The 20,366-nt window shown below is 29.4% G+C and overlaps 3 protein-coding genes across 3 annotated transcripts; 2 read left to right on the plus strand and 1 right to left on the minus strand.

Moving 5' to 3' along the window:
* Window positions 1–98: 98 nt before the first annotated feature.
* Window positions 99–2,085, minus strand: HO133_002600 (uncharacterized protein; the record flags this gene model as incomplete). Its single annotated transcript, XM_037293526.1, has 9 exons — window positions 99–345; window positions 399–895; window positions 949–1,121; window positions 1,188–1,222; window positions 1,271–1,421; window positions 1,491–1,566; window positions 1,618–1,661; window positions 1,738–1,978; window positions 2,023–2,085. The coding sequence occupies 9 exons, from the start codon at window positions 2,083–2,085 to the stop codon at window positions 99–101; spliced, it is 1,527 nt and encodes a 508-aa protein (XP_037150355.1).
* An 829-nt stretch (window positions 2,086–2,914) lies between these two features.
* Window positions 2,915–3,379, plus strand: HO133_002601 (uncharacterized protein; the record flags this gene model as incomplete). Its single annotated transcript, XM_037293527.1, has 1 exon — window positions 2,915–3,379. The coding sequence occupies one exon, from the start codon at window positions 2,915–2,917 to the stop codon at window positions 3,377–3,379; it is 465 nt and encodes a 154-aa protein (XP_037150356.1).
* Window positions 3,380–8,659: 5,280 nt separating this feature from the next.
* Window positions 8,660–10,449, plus strand: HO133_002602 (uncharacterized protein; the record flags this gene model as incomplete). Its single annotated transcript, XM_037293528.1, has 6 exons — window positions 8,660–8,830; window positions 8,893–9,255; window positions 9,300–9,411; window positions 9,459–10,031; window positions 10,096–10,121; window positions 10,300–10,449. The coding sequence occupies 6 exons, from the start codon at window positions 8,660–8,662 to the stop codon at window positions 10,447–10,449; spliced, it is 1,395 nt and encodes a 464-aa protein (XP_037150357.1).
* Window positions 10,450–20,366: the final 9,917 nt, after the last annotated feature.

Consider the following 20,366-nt stretch of genomic DNA (forward strand, 5'->3'; position numbering starts at 1 on the left):
TGTCTGGAGCTACGACTCCATATCCGTTTCTCCCCTTCCGTAGGAATCCAGGAATCGCCCACGCTGAACCCATAGTCAAGTGATGGCCATCTGACATCTTAACTCCGCTCGACCTCCTTGACCCTCACGGCCAACTCGGGCTTCTGCCAGAGCCGCATCACCCTGCACCGCCGCAGCCAGTCTCTGCTCCCGGGCTGCAGCTCGAGGTCGAAGGACCAGACGATCTTGGCCAGGATGAGGCGCATTTCGGCCAAGGCCAGGTTCCGGCCCAAGCAACTGCGCGGACCGAAGCTGAAAGGCTGGAAGGCGCTCTTCTTGTCGGCGGCGTACATTTCATCACCCAGCCTAAGTTATCATCAGCCTTTCACACGGAGAACGCGAGGACTTGGCAGACCCACCATCTCTCTGGCACGACAGCTCCAGGGTCCTTGAAGTTCTGCGCGGAATGGTAGGCGGCGAAGTGACTGACAGACACCAGGGTCCCCTCCGGTACGAAGTAGCCACTGACAAACGCGTCGCCTTTGGCCACCCTCCGTGCGAATCCGACCGGGATGGGAGGGAAGAGTCTAAGTGCTTCAGACAGAAAGGCGATCGTATATGGAATCTCGTTGACGCGACTAAGCGTGATATCATCATAGCTTTCGAACTTGCTTCGAATCTCGTCTTTGACTTTCTGCATCACGTTTGGGTTGGTTAGCAGTAACCATGTTGCGCCGCTGAGTACCGTTGCGGTCGTTTCGGAACCAGCAGTAATCATTAGACCCGCATTTGAGTCAATCTCCTTCTGGGACAGCGCGGTCCCTTTACTCCCGTTGTTCGCCAGGATATGAGTCATGAAATCGGGTCGTACGGTGTCGCGCTCGGTTCGTTTTTTCACCTGGCTAGAAATCCAAGCCTGCGCTCGTTAAAAATCTAGCCGTGGATGCATCAGGGACCAACGACAAGTACCAGATAATCCTTCCGTTTCTGAAGGATTTTGTTGTCGATAACAAAGTTGCCAAAGTACTTCAGCCAAGGATAGTATGTGAGGACATATATCATTCTCAACGACGTGAGAGACTCGAAAAGAAGTGCGACGTATTTGTGTGTTGAAAGATCCTGCAAGCATCCAAAAGATTCACCTAGGGAAGTGGTTACCATCAGCCAGTAGCCCCCAATTTTAGAGCGTCAGAAGGTTTAAAATATACCGAACATCAAATCAGCTATCACATCAAAGGTTGTCCTTTCATTTGTCAGATCGGGCACATAGATTGCGGATAAGACAACCTACCAGTTGTACCATCTGACCATGTCGACCGCGTCATTGCTTGCCGATGTGACCTCCTTCAACCCGTCGACAAGTTGACCAACATAGCGTTGGAGAAGCGGTTCTTGTGCCATAAGTGCTCTCTCACTAAACGCATGGGCAAGTACGCGACGACCTGTTCCCAATGGCGGAAAAAGTCAAACGGAACGTCTTGTTGTCTCTACATACTTGCACAAGAACACACCTCTCGAGTGATCTTCGTCATTTGCTTGCAAGATGGCAGGAGCTCCATTCTCCGGTTTGACGTACCACACAGGGTCCTAACAATTCTCGTCAATCATGGCTTAACCGTAATGACATCCCGCGCTCACCTTTGCCATATTCAAATGACCCTTGAGCTTGCCAGTGCGGAATCCTGCAAAGGTCATGTACGGTCCTGGCCAAACTCCATTCCCGCCGCCTCCCCCCTTTTTTCGCTTCAGATAACATACCGTAGATGTCTGGAAACGCTGTCTCCGCAGAAATGAAAGACACCTCGTTCGGCGAGATTCTAACCATTTCGCCGTACTTCTCATGAAGTTTCACGGTATTTTCGACCGTCGTTCCGGCCAGCAGATGTCTCGCATACGGGATCATTGAGAGAGCATTCAGCTTGGGGCCCGGGACGTGACGCAAAGCGTTGAAATAAATGGCGTCGATGGCCTTGGACACGAGGTAGACGACCCACTTGCCCTGCACTCAATGGCATATCCCAGCAAGGAGTCGGACAGACTCACCAGACCAGCGAATCCCCCTACGAGCGCCACCGGCTTCACCCACTTGATGTCCGCCTCCGCCATTGCTGCGCCCCTGCAACACGTCTAATAGCAGTTGGATGGGTCCGATTGATGTTGAAACAAGACAGAGCGGACGATGAGAGACGAAGATGATGTGTATGAATAGAATCGAGGACGACGCAGAAAGGCTGCAAGAAGAGGGGTATGGAAGAGTAGCACTATCTTACACCAGCCACCAGAAACGTCTACGTGAGACCCTGTCTATTACTTGCTTGTCCTGTCAATGATATTTTCTCGGCCGTGATTCTTTGAATGACGTAAGACTCTTAGCCATCATCATCATCATCATCATCATCATCATCCGTAGAGCTAGTCATCGGAGAATCGGGCAAGGGAAAGACAAGTGGGGGTCCGGCCAAAGGAGGCGAAACCAGGCAGAATGGACAAGTGGGGTCCAATCTGCAGTCTCTGGCTCCGATTACTCTTTTAGGAAGGAGTGACGACACGTCAAAGCGACTTGACCGCTGTTTCATTTTCCTTTTCTTTTCTCCTAATCTCCGAATACTAGAAGCCGCAGGTATCGTGTTCTCCGACGCTATATTTATGACGCTAGAATAGTTCATCTTAACGATCGCGAAGCTTCTAAACGTCACCGCTTTCTGACAGCCGGCGTAAGAAAAGCCAGGGGGCCGTGCGGGATTCCCTCCTTTACGGTAAGTGCCACAACATCCCTTTATGCAACGGATATCACTTCCGTGCTTCCGTCGCTGAGAAATCAAAAAAGATCTGCAAGAGACACGGAGATAAAAAGGATCCAACCATTCTTAACACGGGCTATCATTCAACTAAGAGGGGGAAAAAAACCCCCCCAACAGCCTTACATCGATCAGAAATGGCATACCCAAGCTCTCTCGCCTCCCTTCAAGTCCGCGAGGCCATCAGCGACGCCCTATACCGCTGCGTCCTCGGCCTCGACACCGCCAACAAGCACCTCTTCGATTCCGCCTTCACCCACGACGCGAGCTTCGACCTCAACGGCACCGTCATGTCCGGCCTCGACGCCATCACCACCGGCTGCTACGACTCCATCTCCAAGCTCGACACCACCCATTTCATGTCCAACGTCCGCGTCGACGTCGGGGCGGGCACCCCCACGGCCTCGATGACCGCCTCCGCGCTGGCGCAGCACTACCGCAGCAAGCAAGGTACCGAGCCGGGCGCACCGCGTCTCCTGACTGGGAGCTTGTACTCCCTCGACCTGCTTGAGGACGACAAGGACGGGCTGTGGAAGATTAAGCACTGGAAGCTTCATCTCGTCTGGGCCGAGGGCGACTGGGGTATTTTGACCGGGAAATAAAAGGGTCCGCGATCTCTAATTTATACGTGAGGTCTGTCCTTCGCGGAGAGGTGGAAAGCGGTATTGATTAGTCGGTCTACTACTCCCAAGCGCGGGGCCGGGGCATAACGTCCGAAACAAGACTGCACGTCTGCAAACATTGACAATGCATTATCTCTATGACGAGTTTCGATTGAAAAATCAGCATCGCAAAGTTTTGGGCGGCTTTTAGCTTTGCGAAATGATGATCGAGAATAATCTACGTAAACTTCCGCAACCGCGCGTAGCCACGCTCCCTTTAATTTTCGGCGACATATAGCCCTAGCCCTACCTACCTTGGTGAATAAAAAGTCACCCTCTCCGCTTACTTTTCGGGGCTTGAATTATTTAATACTACCTTCCATAGTAAGGGATAGTATCTTCTGTAAAAGTAGGCACAGCCTTTAAATGTTCGAAACCACTATGTAGCATAGAGTCTCTTATATTGGCAGTATTACTGGATCATCTACTCGGATCCGCCTGTAACACGTGGCGATTAGGTAGGTTTGGAACTTTTAAACGCTGTCTAGCACTTATGGTGCCGCCCTCCGCAGGCGGTCTCTTTGTCTGCTGCCATCAGAATCCTGGCTTTCCTTTTCCCCTTTACCCCACCAAATTATATAAGTATCCAATAGTTTGAGCAAAATCTTATCTCTGCTTATTATATATAACCTTTGTTGTCCTCACAGAAATCTCCTATAGACTGTGTTGGAATTATGGGATGATGTACCTATCATCAAGTGGACTAAAGAGCAACTATGAAGGAGAAAGTAGAATACATGTTTGTGCGCTTGCCAAGCCACTAGTATCACCGGGCTGTTTGCCACATTTTCCAACAGACTGCCCACGAAACCATAAGATTGAGTGCGGTGCGCAGTCGAGTTAGCAATAGATAGGGTCTGTAAAGATTCTAAAGATCACATTTTGCCTATATACGGCTAGATTTCGAATATAGTCTAGCCCTATCAAGTAATTATTATATCTTATACTATTTACTTAACTATAGCTTTATAAATATTCTAAAGTCTTTAAAATATATATAAAGACTTTAAAGAAGTTAATTAATTAATAGTAGTTTCTATAGAAAAACTAGCGTAGTTAATATATCGAAAATAAATATATATAAAAAAAGTTAGAAAAAAACATTAAAATAATCGCGATGTATATATTACTTACGCGGCTATATAGTCTTCTTCTTATATTCTCTTATCGCCTCTTAAGAAGTCTATTAAATAACTCGAAGATAAATTTATTATATTAATCTATCTTAGAGTTAATAGTAGTCTTAATCGCTTTACTATTATAAGAGTTAGTAATTAAATCTTAATCTACGTAATAATACTTTACTTAAGTAATTTTAAATATCTATATCTATATTAAGAGATAGTCAATACGCTTTAGAGTTATAGAACTTTTCTACTAATAACTAAAATTATAATAATATATTCTCGTTAGAATATAAAGAACTCTCTATACGTATAGAAGATAAATCGATATATTATCTTTTAATTAAATATTCTTTTAATATTACTATAAGCGAGCGTAATATATCTTTATTATAGTAGAAAGAACGAAAACGACGTAATTCTCTCTTACGTATACTCTCGAAAGTATAAGACTCGATAAAAGATTAAGAGAATTAATTAAAATAGAGGAAAATAATATCGCGAAGGTTAAATCTTATAGAGAAGGAATATATAATATTAGTTAATAAATATATTAATTAAAAGAATAGTTATAATATTAAGAATAAAGCGATTAATTTTTAAAATACGATTAAACTCGATTTTTAGATAAAAGTAAGAAGAGAATATTTATATAAGAATATAAATTAAAAGATATATAATCTTATTAAGAAGAGAGATAAAGAGATAGAAGATTAAGATATAATAGAAGATATTAAGTAAGAGAATAATTAAACTATTATTATAGATAAATAGATAAGAGAGATTATAATATATAATTTAAAGAATAAGAATTATTAATAAGAGTTAAGAATAGATAATAATTAATAAGCGATATAGAAAAAGAAGAAAAATGATATAATAATTATACTTAGTTATAGATAAGAATTAATATTCTTTATATAAGTATTTAATAAAGAAGAAGAAATAAGTACTTAGTAAGTCGCTACGCTAGTCTATTTTAAATTCACAGTTATCTCTTAAGATCTTACGTCTATTATATCTATATTAATAATTTTAATAATTAATATAAAGCTTAATAAAGAAGTTATTTTAATAATTAAGAGAATAAGTAAAAAAAAAGAGAAGATAAAGAAGTATAAGATTATATTTAATAAGATTAAAAAAAGAGAAAAAAGAACTCGATTATAAGACGTTTAGATATAATAGAGCTATATAAACGAAGAATAGTAAGAATAATATAGCTACGATATCTATTTAAATAATATATTATAATAAGAATACGAAGAATATAGTTAAATAAAGACTCGCTTTAAATAAAAAGAAGAAAGCTCGTAAAAAAGCGAAAGAAAAGAGACTTAAGAAGAAACGTTTTAAAATATTAATAATAAATTAATCTTAAAGTAGCTTATTTAATACTATTAATACTCGCTTTAATAGACTTAAAATTATATTTCTAAGAGTAATTAATAATAAGAAGATTAAGAAGATAGTTTTTAAGAAGATAATTATTAAGAAGATAAATACTAAGAAGATAGTTACTAAGAAGATAGCTGCTAAGAAGTTAGCTGCTGAGAAGATAGTTACTACTAAAAAGATAGTTATTACTAAAAAGATAGTTACTAAGAAGATAGTTACTAAGAAGATTAATTAAAAAGAAAAGAGTAATATAAAAGATTATTAATTAAGTAATTTAATATAAAGATTATTAAATATTAAGTATTTAAAAATAACTTTACGCGTTATTATATATATATATTTTAAGGCTTTAAAAGATATTTTTATATATAGAATATATATATCTAGATAATATAGTAGCTTTAAGTAAGTTTATCTAATCGTAACTTTTTTAGCTTCTTTATCTTCTTTAAATATAAATATTATATAAATACTTAATCGTAATAGTATTACTCTCTCATTACTACTAATTTTATACTTATTATACTATTTATTTATAGAAGATCTTAAGCGAATAGAAGAAGAATATTATATAAATTAATCGCGTAAATAAATAACTATTAACTTAATTAAAATCTATAATTATAATATTACTTTTAAATACTCTTTTAGCGTCAATAATCTCGTTAGAAATCGACTACTTATAGTATTTCCCTTAATATATATAAGATAATTAGCGAGTAATATAGATATTAAATAGTATATCGTTATTAACGAAGCTTCGACTCTTAACTATATCTTAAATATATTTATTATTTATATTTACTATACGTTTTTAAAGATTATTTCGATACTAATTTAAATACTAGAAATAGCGTTATTAAAGAAGACTTTCGACTCTAATATCGTTTATTTATTATCTTTAAATAAATTTATAATTTTCTTTATAACTTTATATACATCTGCAAATCTGAAAAGTTCCTATAAAATTTGAAATTGCTGATCGCGCGTGTATCGCGGAAATTATAAAATCCGTCCAATTAGTAAATCTGATTAGAATTCGTCTAAATTTCACCGATTCAGTAACTGTTTTAATCTTTTTCGTTAATTCTATTAATTTAATAATAATACGTATAAAAAAAGAAAAGTTTTAATAATCGACGTTACGACGGTAAGATTCTACGATAATAAGTATCAACGTTAACTTAAATTTAACTACGAAATTAAACGATTTAATAAAATTAATCGCGTAAGTAATACTCTAATATAGCGTATAATAATACGTATATTAATAATAATATATATTAATATTATATATATATAGAATAATACTTAGAGTATATTAAAGTATATTACGTAAAAATTTTAAAGTTACTAAAAATTTTTAAAGTTATTAAATTAATAGAACTAGTAAAAAGGATTTAGATATAGATAAAGTCTACTAAATAGGCTAAATCATGCTAATTATACGGACCCGGCGAAAATCGTACGAAAATTAATTTTTTAGATTTGTAGATGTATCTAATTATTAAAAAGAAATAACTCTTTATTCTCTATAGATTAGAACTTTTAAATCTTTTATAGAATATCTAACTTAGTAAGTAACTTATTATTATTATTAAAATTAAGATATAGATTAATAAGACTAAAAAGTATATCGTCTAAACTTACTACGCTCTGTTAATAAGATTAAATTCTTTATAATTAGAATAATTTATCTACTATATATACTTTAAATAATAAAAGTCTCGAAATATTTTATCTATAAATATTTATATAACTTTATAGCCTCTATATTTATTTAAAATCTTCGTAAAATACTTTATTTTTTTTTTAATATAGAGGGGATATTAACGAAGTATAAATCGATATCGTTAAGAAAAATAAATAATTATATCGTTATAGATAATATTAATTTATATTATAAATCTATCGAATTTATATATTATATTAAAGTAGCGATTAGACTATAAGAGTTTATAGTAGACGATATAAAGAGTAACTTCTAAAAGATATTAAAAATAATAGCGATAGTAAACTAATTCGATATTAAGAAGTAACGTAAGACGACGAACTTTCTCTTTTATAAGACGAATATTTCTCTTAAATTATAGATTATTCTTAATATCTAGATCTTAGTTAAACGCTTAATATTATAAAGATAAAATATATAATTATAATAACTCTATTTAATATATCTAACGTAGACGCTATAGAGCTATAATATATATAGTAATAGAGTATAAGAAGAAATTCTTATCGTTATTCTTTACAGCGTACTTCTAGAAAAATAGCTATAAGATAATTAATAATAAATAATATTTTAATATAATAAAGTAATGTATATATGTAGACGTTCGCGCGCAAATGCGGAGTCACGTGATTGCGAAAGTTAGTCTTATTCGACTCGCTTCAAGCGAAAGCTAGCCTTTTTCGGCTAGCCTTAATCTCAATAATCTTTAATAATCCTTCAAATTTGTCTTCAGAATCTTTGCAAAACCTACCTAATACAAATACTACAGAAATCCATGCCCGAGCAGCCGTACAAATACAACAGTACCCTTCCCAAGTCCTTCCTTCGCTGCACGCATGGGAATTGGCCTGGTACCTTCGCCATCAACATAATCTACTCTTATGCGATCCGCTCTGCGTTAAGAGCATCCCATCAATTGAGCAAGCTCTCAAATCATCCTCTGAGCACTCTAGCTGCGAAAATACTATGTCTAGCACTAACCAGGATGGAGACACCAGCAACCACGACCAAATATTCGTGAATGAAGAACAAGTACGCCAGTCATCTAATTCAGGAAACGATAAATGTGGTCCAGGCGAGGACAAGGAAAAGAAGAAGAATGTGAATGCGATGGAATGGGATGGCCCTGACGATTCGGTAAGTTTCTGTACTCCTCCTACGATGTTGCACGTCGGCGTGCTAACCTTTGACTGCATCAGCGAAACCCAAGAAAATTCTCTACGACGAGAAAGGTGTATATTACCGGCAACCTGGCGATGCTGACCTTCCTCGCCACATTTGCATCATCGATCCTCAGCCCTGCAAACCAGGTTTTGTCCACAGAGTTTGGAATATCAAGCGAAGTCTCTATTCTTGCGACCGCTTTATACGTGCTAGGCTTTGCGTTTGGCCCAACGGTCTTCGGACCTGCGTCTGAGGTTCTCGGTCGCAGAAATCCTCTCAGTGTTGGCATGTTTATGTTTGCTATCTTCACGATTCCAGTCGCTAGAGCACAGAACCCGGCAACGATCTTCACTTGTCGCTTCATTAGCGGAGTCTTTGCGTCTGCACCGCTAGCAATTGTGAGTGCTGTACAGTAGGCGTCAATGTGGAGCTTGTTGACCAGAAATCCAAGGCAGGAGGCGGCCTCGCTGATCTTTATGATACTCTCCCTCGAGGAATCGCGGTCGCTGGATTCGCGAGCGCGACTTTTCTGGGTCCTGTGCTCGGACCTATTGGTAAGCTATTCGCAATAAAGAAGGGGGTAGCTAATGCCACAGCGCAGCTGACTGTGATGCAGTTGGCGGCTTTGTCACCATGTCGCATCTGGGCTGGCGTTGGACACAATGGCTTCTTCTGATATTGGGCATATCCTCTGTGCTGCTATACTTCTTCACTGTCCCTGAGACCTACAGCCCCGTCCTCTTATCTCGACGTACGAAGCAGACCCTTCTTGAAAATCGGAATGTGGCTATTCAGGCAGAGGCGAACAGGAAGCCGATCAATTTGAGAGATCTTTCTCGAAAATACATACTAAAGCCGTGGATTATGATTGCGCAAGAACCTATACTCGCCCTCATTACCCTCCACATGGGATTTGTCTTTGCCTTTTTATACCTGTGTTTTGAGGCTTATCCTATTGCATTTGAGCAGCACCGTGGCTGGAACATCGGAGTGGGCGCTCTTCCGTTCCTTGCCGTTACCGCAGGTGTACTCGTGGGTGTTGCAATTATCATCTTCCATACGAAGACCCGCATGCAGCGGAGGCTGCAGATCCATGGTGAAGTACCTGAGGAGCGTTTGATACCTATGATGCTCGGTAGCCTCTTCCTAGCAATAGGAATGTTTTGGTTTGGATGTGAGTCCTCAACGCTTAAGCATCTAGTCTCTCAGCTTATAGCATACGTTGATGCTATCTTCAGGGACATCTGATCCAGACATCACCTGGGTACCGCAAGTGATTTCGGGCATCTTCCTCGGTTGTGGAATTATACTAGTCTTCTTGCAGGTAGGTCGCCTGCCCAGCTCATCCACAACATGCTTCTTCGCTCGTTTGAGATTCCTTGAAAGACACTACTCGCACGAAAGACTGCTCACTAGAGGCTGACCTCATTTTGTCCTGAAAGGGACTGAATTACTTGATCGACGTTTACAAGATGAACGCCAATTCGGCCATTTCCATCAACGCTATGTTCCGCGGCGTTCTGGCTGCTGGCTTCCCCATGTTTGCTCCTTACATGGTATCAAACCCAAGGTATCGCTCTATGGACTACTAGGCTGACATTCTAGTTCGACAATCTTGGGGTGCCATGGGCTATGTCGTTACTCGGCTTTCTTTGCACCGCAATGGTGCCCGTCCCGTTCCTCTTCTACATATATGGTGCGAAGATTCGGAAATGGAGCAGATTTAGTCCGTCTTAGGGAGACCGTCATGCAGACACTTGAGGTATCTGCAAGACTGTGTCTCAGTAGTATGAGGGCGTGAGTCTATTGCCTGGTCGCCTGGACATCTCAAACTTGTCTTCGCTCAGGCTATGTGTGTATCGTACAAGGGCTTGGCAACAACGATCAGAATTAATTCAGTTCTGGAGACCTGCACAATACTTGGCGATTTCCATATCATATCTCGGTTAAGATGAAACGGGTCATCGGGAATGAATCCGCCTTCGCGCTGTCATGTCCAATGCCTTGGTTGAGATCTTTCACTATTCCGCGAAGTCTGCTCAAGAGCGTGTCTCGGCATAGCCCAGAGGCTCGCGATGTGTCTGTCCCAGCGATGATGACGGAATCCTCTCACTTGTTATACTCACTTAAATTAAACGGTGCGTCGATCAATGACGGTTGCATTCTATGTATAGATGATGCTTATCCATGAAAAAAGAAACATGGATGATATCTATCACACAGGGATTCTACATATATCTATGACTGACACAAGATTGCGTAATGTCGTAACATTCGGGACGTCGGCGTAAGGGTTGTAGCAAAGGCTGAGAAACGTATTACTCGGTTATTCAGGGAAATGCACCACCCTAAAATCCGTTAGATCCGGGGGTGCCTCTAGGGGCTATCACCCCGAAAAATTGTCCCTAAACTTGCTCAAACGCGAAAGTTTCACACATTATTTGACAACACTATTTTAGAAAGAATTGAAAAGAATTGAAAAGAATATTATATGTAATGTTTAATTTCTATAATAGCGAGTTTATAGACCAACACCGCGTATATTCGTAAAGAGGAACTTATCGAAATTGCGAGATAGAATCTAAGGTGATTTTCGAGGTAATTACCCCTAGAACTTGCCCCCGAATTTATCGAATTTTGAGAGTGGTACATTTCTCTGAATGATGTATTTCCCTGAATAATCGAGTAGTATTAATGTGTTATACTTCTTTTATAATAATCGAGATCGATAGAATTTAAATTAGCTTCGATCTCGATTACGATACTACTTAAATTAATAATAGAATAAGAATATTAACTATAATTACGTAGAGTTCAAGTTTAATACTAAGTCTCTAAGATTATCGCTAGATTAGAAAATTAGAAAAATATTTCTATAGCGACTAGTAGACGCTATCTTTATTCTATCGATCGCTATATTTTAAAAAGAGTTTAAGTTTTAGATAAGATAGAGTATAATTAATAGTTAGTAAATAATAAATAGTAGTAACTATATCTATTTATTACGAGTATAATAACTTCTATAATCGTAAATATACGCTTAGCGATCTATTTAAGTTTAACGTATCTTAATAAAGTTACTACGATTTATAAATAGCTTTTATTACTATATATAGATTTACTCTCTATTAATTAAATCTTCGTTATATACTACTATTAACTTAGTTTAATTATAATTCTAATATTATTAGACTTCTAAAGCGCCTTAACTACTAGACTAAAAAGCTCGATTTCGAGAAATTTCTATACTTTATATCTAGAAAACCTCTATTTAAGATCTAATATCTAGAGCGTAATAATATTCTATAGAAAGTAAGAGAACTAGCGTAAGTATATAAGTATAAATAATATAAAAAGAATATTTAAGAGAAGAAGAAGAGAGAGACTATTAATAGTATAGACGATAGAGATTAATAAGAGAATTAGATCTTATTATCTATAGTAAGTCTTTATTAGAAACTTAAATAGATTAAAATAATAATAATTTAAATATAACTAGAATTTAACTATATAGAAGTAATTACAATGATAATATACGTGCTAAGGCGATTTATCGAAGTTAGCGAAATTAAGAGTAGTACTAATACGAAGCTCTTAAAGAAAATAGAAAAGATCTATCGTATTTCAGTAGAAAATAAGAAAGAAAGAAAAAAAAGTAGTAGTTATAATGTAAAATTATAATAGTCTTAAAGTAGAAGAAAAAAGTCTTCTTATAAATTCTAGACGCTAAAGTAGATAAATATTAGTATTATATATATTATATATATAGCGAATAATAGTTCTTATCTATACTACTCTATTAAAGTATTAAATTTACTATTATTTATTCTTTTCTAGTATTATAGTTTTAGTTAAGAATATAAAATAATATATCTATTATTAAGTGAACTGAGAATTAACTATAGAAAAGAAAGTAGAATATATATTTATACGTTTATGAAGTTCTAGTATTATCGAGCTATTTATTATAATTTTTAATAGTTTTAATCTATAGCTCTTCTTCGAACTTCGAGTTTAGAGAAGCGCTAAGTCTTATTTAACTTAGCGACTTAGCGAACTTTACTATAACTTCTTATAGTATATTTATACTCTTTTTTCTATATAGCTATTATTTAGTTTTATAATTTAAATACTATTACTATTATTAATTTATATTCGATTCTCTAATATTACGAATATATAGTAATTTAGATATAAACTTCTACTTCGATAGATGCTTAACGCTCTTTTAATCTTACGATTAGTAATATCTTTACTTACTTCGTAATATCTAATAAATTCTATTATAAAGAGTTTATAAGCGATTAGTAATTAAAAAGAATTAATAATTTATATAATTAAAAGTTATCTATTTAAATTATATAACTTTAAATCTCATATATTTATTATAGTATAAAATATATAATATATATTAAAGTATAGTTCTTAATTAATCTAGTAATATTATTTATTAATTTATTACTAATATTACTAATATTTTAATACTAAATAAAAAAAGTAGAATAATTTAAATTTAATATTAAACTTATTTATTTTATAAATAAATATAAATTATATAAGATTTTATAATAGATTTATAAAATAAGATTATAAAGAAAAGTAATAACGACTTTTAAGAGTTTTATAAATAGTTTTCTTTTATTTTATATCTTATAATATATTCTTAACTCCTTCTTTATACTCGCTCTCTCTCTTCTTCTTTTATCTCAAATTTCTACTTTTCTTAATAATACTTTTTTAATTCTACTTACTCTTACTTAACTCTTTATCTTATAACATATACTTACTATTTCTAATTCCTCGCCCTTATATCTTAATCTATTCTATTATAATCTTTAAGAATATATTTAATTAAAAATCTAATATCTTTTTCTTCTAGCTATTAAATCTTAATTATTTTAATTAAAACTTTAAATACTTAATTATCTTATTAAATCTTAATTTCTCTTCGATAAATTACTTCTTAAAATTATCTTTAGATAAATCTCTTAAAAATTCTCTTAAATTAACTCGAGTATTCTCTAAAGATATTCTATTATATAAGTTAAATATTTTAGTAATTATATAATACTTCTCTATTAATATCTTTACTAGCTAAAAAAAACTCTCGTCTTATAATAAGATAAAAAATTATTTTTCTAAGGAGTTTAATTTAAACGTTAATATTTATATTATAAAGCTTATATATACTAAAAAAGCGAATAACTTTCTTCTCTTTCTTTATTCTTAAAGTCTATATTAAAGCTATTCGACTATTTATAAATTTCTATAATTAAAAATAAAGATAATAACTCTAATTACTAATTCGATTATAATAACTTAATTTTAAAAATCTCTCTTTAAATCTTAGTAAGATTCTCGCTATAACGATATTAAATTATAACTAGCTTTAAAATTAATATATTACTTTTATATACGATTATAAAAATAAGAATAAAGTTTTAAAGTTATAATATTCTATAAAAAGTTTAAATATATAAATAACTCTATAGCGATATATTATAGCTTAAAATATAAAACTTAAAAATTTTTTTTTTTAAATAAGTATATTAGATATAATACGTTAACGCTATTAAGACTTTTATAAGCTATATATTATATTAAAGCCTCTATTAAATCTTTCTTAATACTTTACTCTTTAAGTAAATATTAATTATTATTTAATAAAATAAAATAAAATTAATTATATTATTAATTAACTAAAAGATAAGATTAGTATATATATTAAGATTCGATAATTATTCGATAATTTAAATTTATATATCGCTTAAAAGAATATCTTAAAATATTTGTATAGTATATTTAAAAAGATAAATATCGCTTAAATAATAAATATTTAATTAGATACTTTAATTATAGATAATAATACTTTTTATAAATTCTTTAACGAACTTATAAGACTTAATAACGAACTTAATAAGTTAAATTACGATTTATAAGAGTTATTAATTAAGAAAGTAACTTTTAAATACGCTAATAAAGTTTAAGAATCTTATTACTAAGCGTATAATAATCTTAAAAAAATTAAGAATTATTTAATACTTCTTAATAATACTTTTTATATAAAGAAAATAAAGTAAACGTTATAAAAGATAATAATTAAATTAATAATTATAGCGATTATAATAAGATTTTCTTTTTATATTATTCTCGCTAAGCGAGTTATATCGATTATAAGATTATTATTATAGCGAATATAAAGAAGAAGTTTTCTAATAAAACTCTTATTTATTTCGATTACGATAAAGAGAAATATATTTAACGTAATTATAAGTACTTAATTTAAATCTTTATAGAAAAGAATATCGTTTTAAAAGCGAAGATTTAGACTATTAATAATAAAGATAACGTTAATATTAATAATATTAAAATCGAGAATAAATTCGATTTAAGAAATAAATAATCTCTTTTAAAGATATAAAAGAAGACGATAAAGTATACTTAGTAAACACGTTAAATAATTTATTTATATATCGTTTATTTAAAATATTAACTACTTTATTCACCGCGAAATAAATTTATATTTTTAAAAATATATTAATAGATATCGATTACTTCGAAGCTAACTTGATTATAAATAAGATATTAATTTTATTAATATATAAATAGTTATAGATTAAGTTAATTTCGTTATCTAAGTTACTGGCCGGAAAGATATGAGATTTTTTGAACTTAGAATTTTTTAACTTTTACCTCTTTTTTTGAAAATTTATATCTTTATAATCTATTTATAGAATCTTATAATTCTTTCAGCCCTATAATGAGGCTAGTCTGTTTTATACGGTACGATTTTAAAATACGGTAATTTATGTATAAAATACCGAGAATGGTATCTCGAAAATTACCTAAATCCCATATCAAATACTATACCTTTCCGGTCACTAATCTAAGTTAAAGTCTTTAAAAAATTATAATAAAAAAATAATATTAAGATCTATTACTTATTATATTCTTCTCGAATTAAATATCGATAATTATAAGAAAGAAACGTATTTTATACTTATTATATCGCTATATTACGACTTAATATTTAATAAGAAATTTAAAATAAGAAAGAAGAGAGAAATTTTAATCTAATAATTTATATATTAATTACTTTAATTATTAATTAGATAAATAAGATATATAATAACTATTATATATTTTATATAATATACCGATTAATATATATAATAAAAGATTTTTAATTTATAGTAAAGTATATATTTATAGAATATTCGAAATAATTTTATTTAAAATCTTCTAAATAAGTACGTTAAGATCGTTTTTTTATTATAAATAAAACGATTTTTAAAATTATAATTTTTTAATATTTATCTTATTTAGCGTTTATTAAGTATATTTTTTTATTAATATATTTATAAATATTTTTTAAAATTATAACGCTTTATTTATAAATCTTATTATCGTTATTAAAAATTTAAAGTAATAATAAATATATAATAAAATATAAAGAGAAATATTTATTATTATTATTAAAGATTTTTAATATTAATTTAAAACTTAACGCTTATAAAATGAGAGTATTCGAATTAATTAAATCGCTTTATTTTATAATCTCTTTTTTATTTAAAGTATATAATATCAAATAGTTATAATAAGATAAAATACGTTTAAAGTTTTTTTTTTAAATTCTTATTAAATCTTTTTAAAATTAAAGTCTTTTAATAATATAATATTATATATTTAACGTAGATTATTCATTATAGCGTTTTAATATTATATAAAGTTTAAATTTAAATATTAAAATATTAATTAATTAAAAAGCTTAATAAGACGTTTTATTAAAATGAAAATTATAATAATATAAAAATATAAAAATATATAAAAGTTAATTTTTTTATAAAATCTCTATAATAAATTAATTAATTAAAGAATAAAATTAATAAGATAAAAAAGTATCTTTTAAAATGAAAATAAGCGTTTTTATTATAAAAGTATATAATAGATTAAATAAAATAATTATAAATTTAATTTAATATAATAAAAGAGTATTTCTTAAAATAAAAATAAATGTTTTTATTATAAGAGTATATAATAGCGCTTTTCTTATAAGATCTTTATAATAAATTAAATAATTATAGAATATATTTATTAAATTAAAAGATTATCTTTTATAATAAAAATAAATGTTTATAATAATTATATATATAATTTTATTATTTAGATAAATAAATAATCTTCTCTTATTCGTTTTTTATTTATTTATCTTTTCTTACTTCTTTTATAACTTCTTTTATAAGTTCTTTTATAAATTTTTTTATAATTTCTTTATAATAACTTTTTTATATATTTTTTTAACTATTTAATAATCTTTTTAACTCTTTATATATAATCGAATTATTTTATTTTTTCTCTTATTTTATCTTTATTTTTCGCTTTATTTTTATCTCTTACTTTATTTTTTATTTTATTTTAAAGTCTTTAATAAAGTCTTTATTAAAATTCTTAAAGTTTCGCGATATTAATAAAATTTATATTAAAAAGTTTAAATATAAAGTCGATTAATTTTTTTAAAATTTAATTTTTATATAATATATTTTAATAGATTATAATCTAAATCTCGAATCTTATAAATAAATTTTTAAATTTAAAAGTTTTAAGAATATCTATATTAATACTTTTATTTTATTATATTATATATTATTATATAAGCGATATTTTATATATTATATCGTTAATAAATTAATAAATTATTTTATATTAATTCTTCTCTTATTAAAACTAAAAAAAAATAGATTGCGATTAAATTATAAAAATATTTTATTCGAAATATATCGTAATATAATATAATAAGAATTTAGATTATAAGCGATATCGAAGTTATATATATTTTAAAATACGCTATAAATATTTATCGTTAAAAATCGAGATTATTAAAATCTTAAATAATATTTTTTATATATAAAAGTTTTATAAATAATTAAGAATAGTTTTATATCTTTTTATAATATTTAATTTATATATATTTTTAAATACCCTATAAATATTTTAATAAGATCTCGAATTTATTAAATATTATATATCTTAATAGATTATATTTCTCGATAGAAACGTATAATAGACTTTAATTCGAGTTATTATTATTTATTTAAATTACTTATTCTAAATAGAATTTTCTTATTAATAATCTAATATCGCTAATAAAATATCTCTATTAATTTAATAAATTTCGCGATTACTAATTCGCGCGATTATTATAATACTCTATTTTTCTAAAATAATCTAATTATAGATAGATTAAAAATATGAATTAATATTTTAACTCGTTTATATTTTAAGTATAAGGATTATATTATAATTTTAGATAATAATACTTATTTAAAAATATTATCTTCTTAAGATATCTTATATATAAATTTTAAAATTTTAAAATAGAGATCGATATAATTAGAGAATCTATTAAAATTTTAATTCTTAAGCTTCTTAGTTATCTTATTTATTAGCTATCTATTTTATTATTATATATAAATCTTAATCTCTAAGAGAGTTTTAGTAATTAGTTTATCTATTTTATATTATATTTAAATATTTTAATAGATTATAAGCTTAACTTATAAAGTATTCTATAGATTAAACTTTTTAAAGATATCTAGTTTTTAATATATAATTAATTTAAATATAAAGAATATTATAAAATAGCTTCGAAGTATATCGTCGTAAAATTAAATTATTATTATAAATAAAGATTAAGAATAACATGTTATTAATACTCTTCTTATTTTTTCTATAGAGTTTTTTAGTAGTTTAATAAGATTAGCGAGATTAAGCGAGATATTATAAAGAATTATAGATAAAAAGAGATTAATATTAGAATCGATATAGATGTAATATTAATATAGATATATTAAATAAGATAACTAAGATATCGAACTATATAGATAAAAAGGAGGTATAATATAATAGAGGATATCTTCGCTAAGGCTCGCTAGCTATAGAGCTAAGGAGTATATTAAGAATACGCTTATAATACTATCTCCCTTCTTTAATAAATTATATTCTATAATTAATAAGTAGAAAGATAGAAAAATAAGTATATATATACGCTTAACGTTTAAAAAATAGTAAAAGTAGTAAAGAAATAATTATATTCGGAAACCTTAGTATCGTATTTTTCTTCGTAAGAGATATTAAGAATAATAGTAGCTTTTTATATTTACGCTATAGCGATATTATTAGCTAAGATATAAACGTATATAGAAAATCTAATTAAAAGAAAATTAATATAATATAATAAAAATTATATTTATAGACGTAGATGTAAATAATAATAATTTTCGAATTTATATTTAAGCGAATAGAATATTAATAGAATAATACGATATGATTAATTAAGAGCTCTTAAATCGAATCGAGCTATAAATACTAAAAACTCTAATTTAATATTAAATAACTTTAATATAGTCTTCTCTATAATATATTATTTAGTTAATATTAATTATATTTCGTAATAGTAATAATATAATCTATATATATATTAATATAGCTTTAAAAGATCTTTAGAGTTATATTAATAATAAGAGTCTATACGAAAGATTATATATAAAATAATCTCTAATTAATATAGATCTAAGAGATTAATTTTTAATCCTAAAAAAAATAAGATTATTATAAAAATATCGAACGGTTTTAATTCGATTAAAAATAAGATATTCGAGATAGTTCTAGTTCGAGAACGCTATCGCTATTAAAGATCTCTCGCTCTAATTTCTTTATAGATAAGACTTTTTAAAATATCGCTTATAGAAGTTATCTATTAGATTCTAGCAATTTTCGAATTTATCGTTATTCGTATTATATTAAATAAAATTATTATCGAGATCTTTTTACTTAACTTTATACTTAAAACGACTATAGATTAATTTAAAATTAAGTATTTCTTTAATAATTTATTTAATTCGATTATTAATAATAATATATTTCGGCGAAGAATTTATCTACTCTAATAAGAGGTTATTTATTATAAAATTTAAGAGATTAAGATAGAAGACGTCGTAAATTCTTATAATTAGTAAAATTTTTAAATAATATAAAATTTTTATAAAATCTATAATCTTAAATAAATTAAGTCTCTTATAATTTAATTTATAAGAAAGGCGATTAAAGGTAATATTCTTATTATTTAGAAAGACCTTATTATCTATTTAAAAAGTAATCTTTTATTAATACTTATTAATTTATATAATTATAATCTTCTAAACGCGATTTATATTACTTTAGATATACTTAAAAACTTATTTTATATAATTTATAATATTCTTTATTTAAATAGTATTAAAATATTTATATATAATCTTATAGTCGATAATATTTAAGCTAAAAGTTATTTAAGAATAAAATCTCTTATTTATAAGGAAAGATAGAATATTAATAGTTAATAAGATAGTATTATTATCGATAAACTTAATAATAAATAATTATTTTATTTAGTCGTTCTATATATAATTATAATATATTTAAAAATAACGCTTTATATTCTAATTCGCTTATTTAATTTATTTATCGATTT

Source organism: Letharia lupina (assembly GCF_014066315.1).
Source record: "Letharia lupina isolate WasteWater1 chromosome Unknown contig_15, whole genome shotgun sequence".
Classification (NCBI taxonomy): domain Eukaryota; kingdom Fungi; phylum Ascomycota; class Lecanoromycetes; order Lecanorales; family Parmeliaceae; genus Letharia; species Letharia lupina.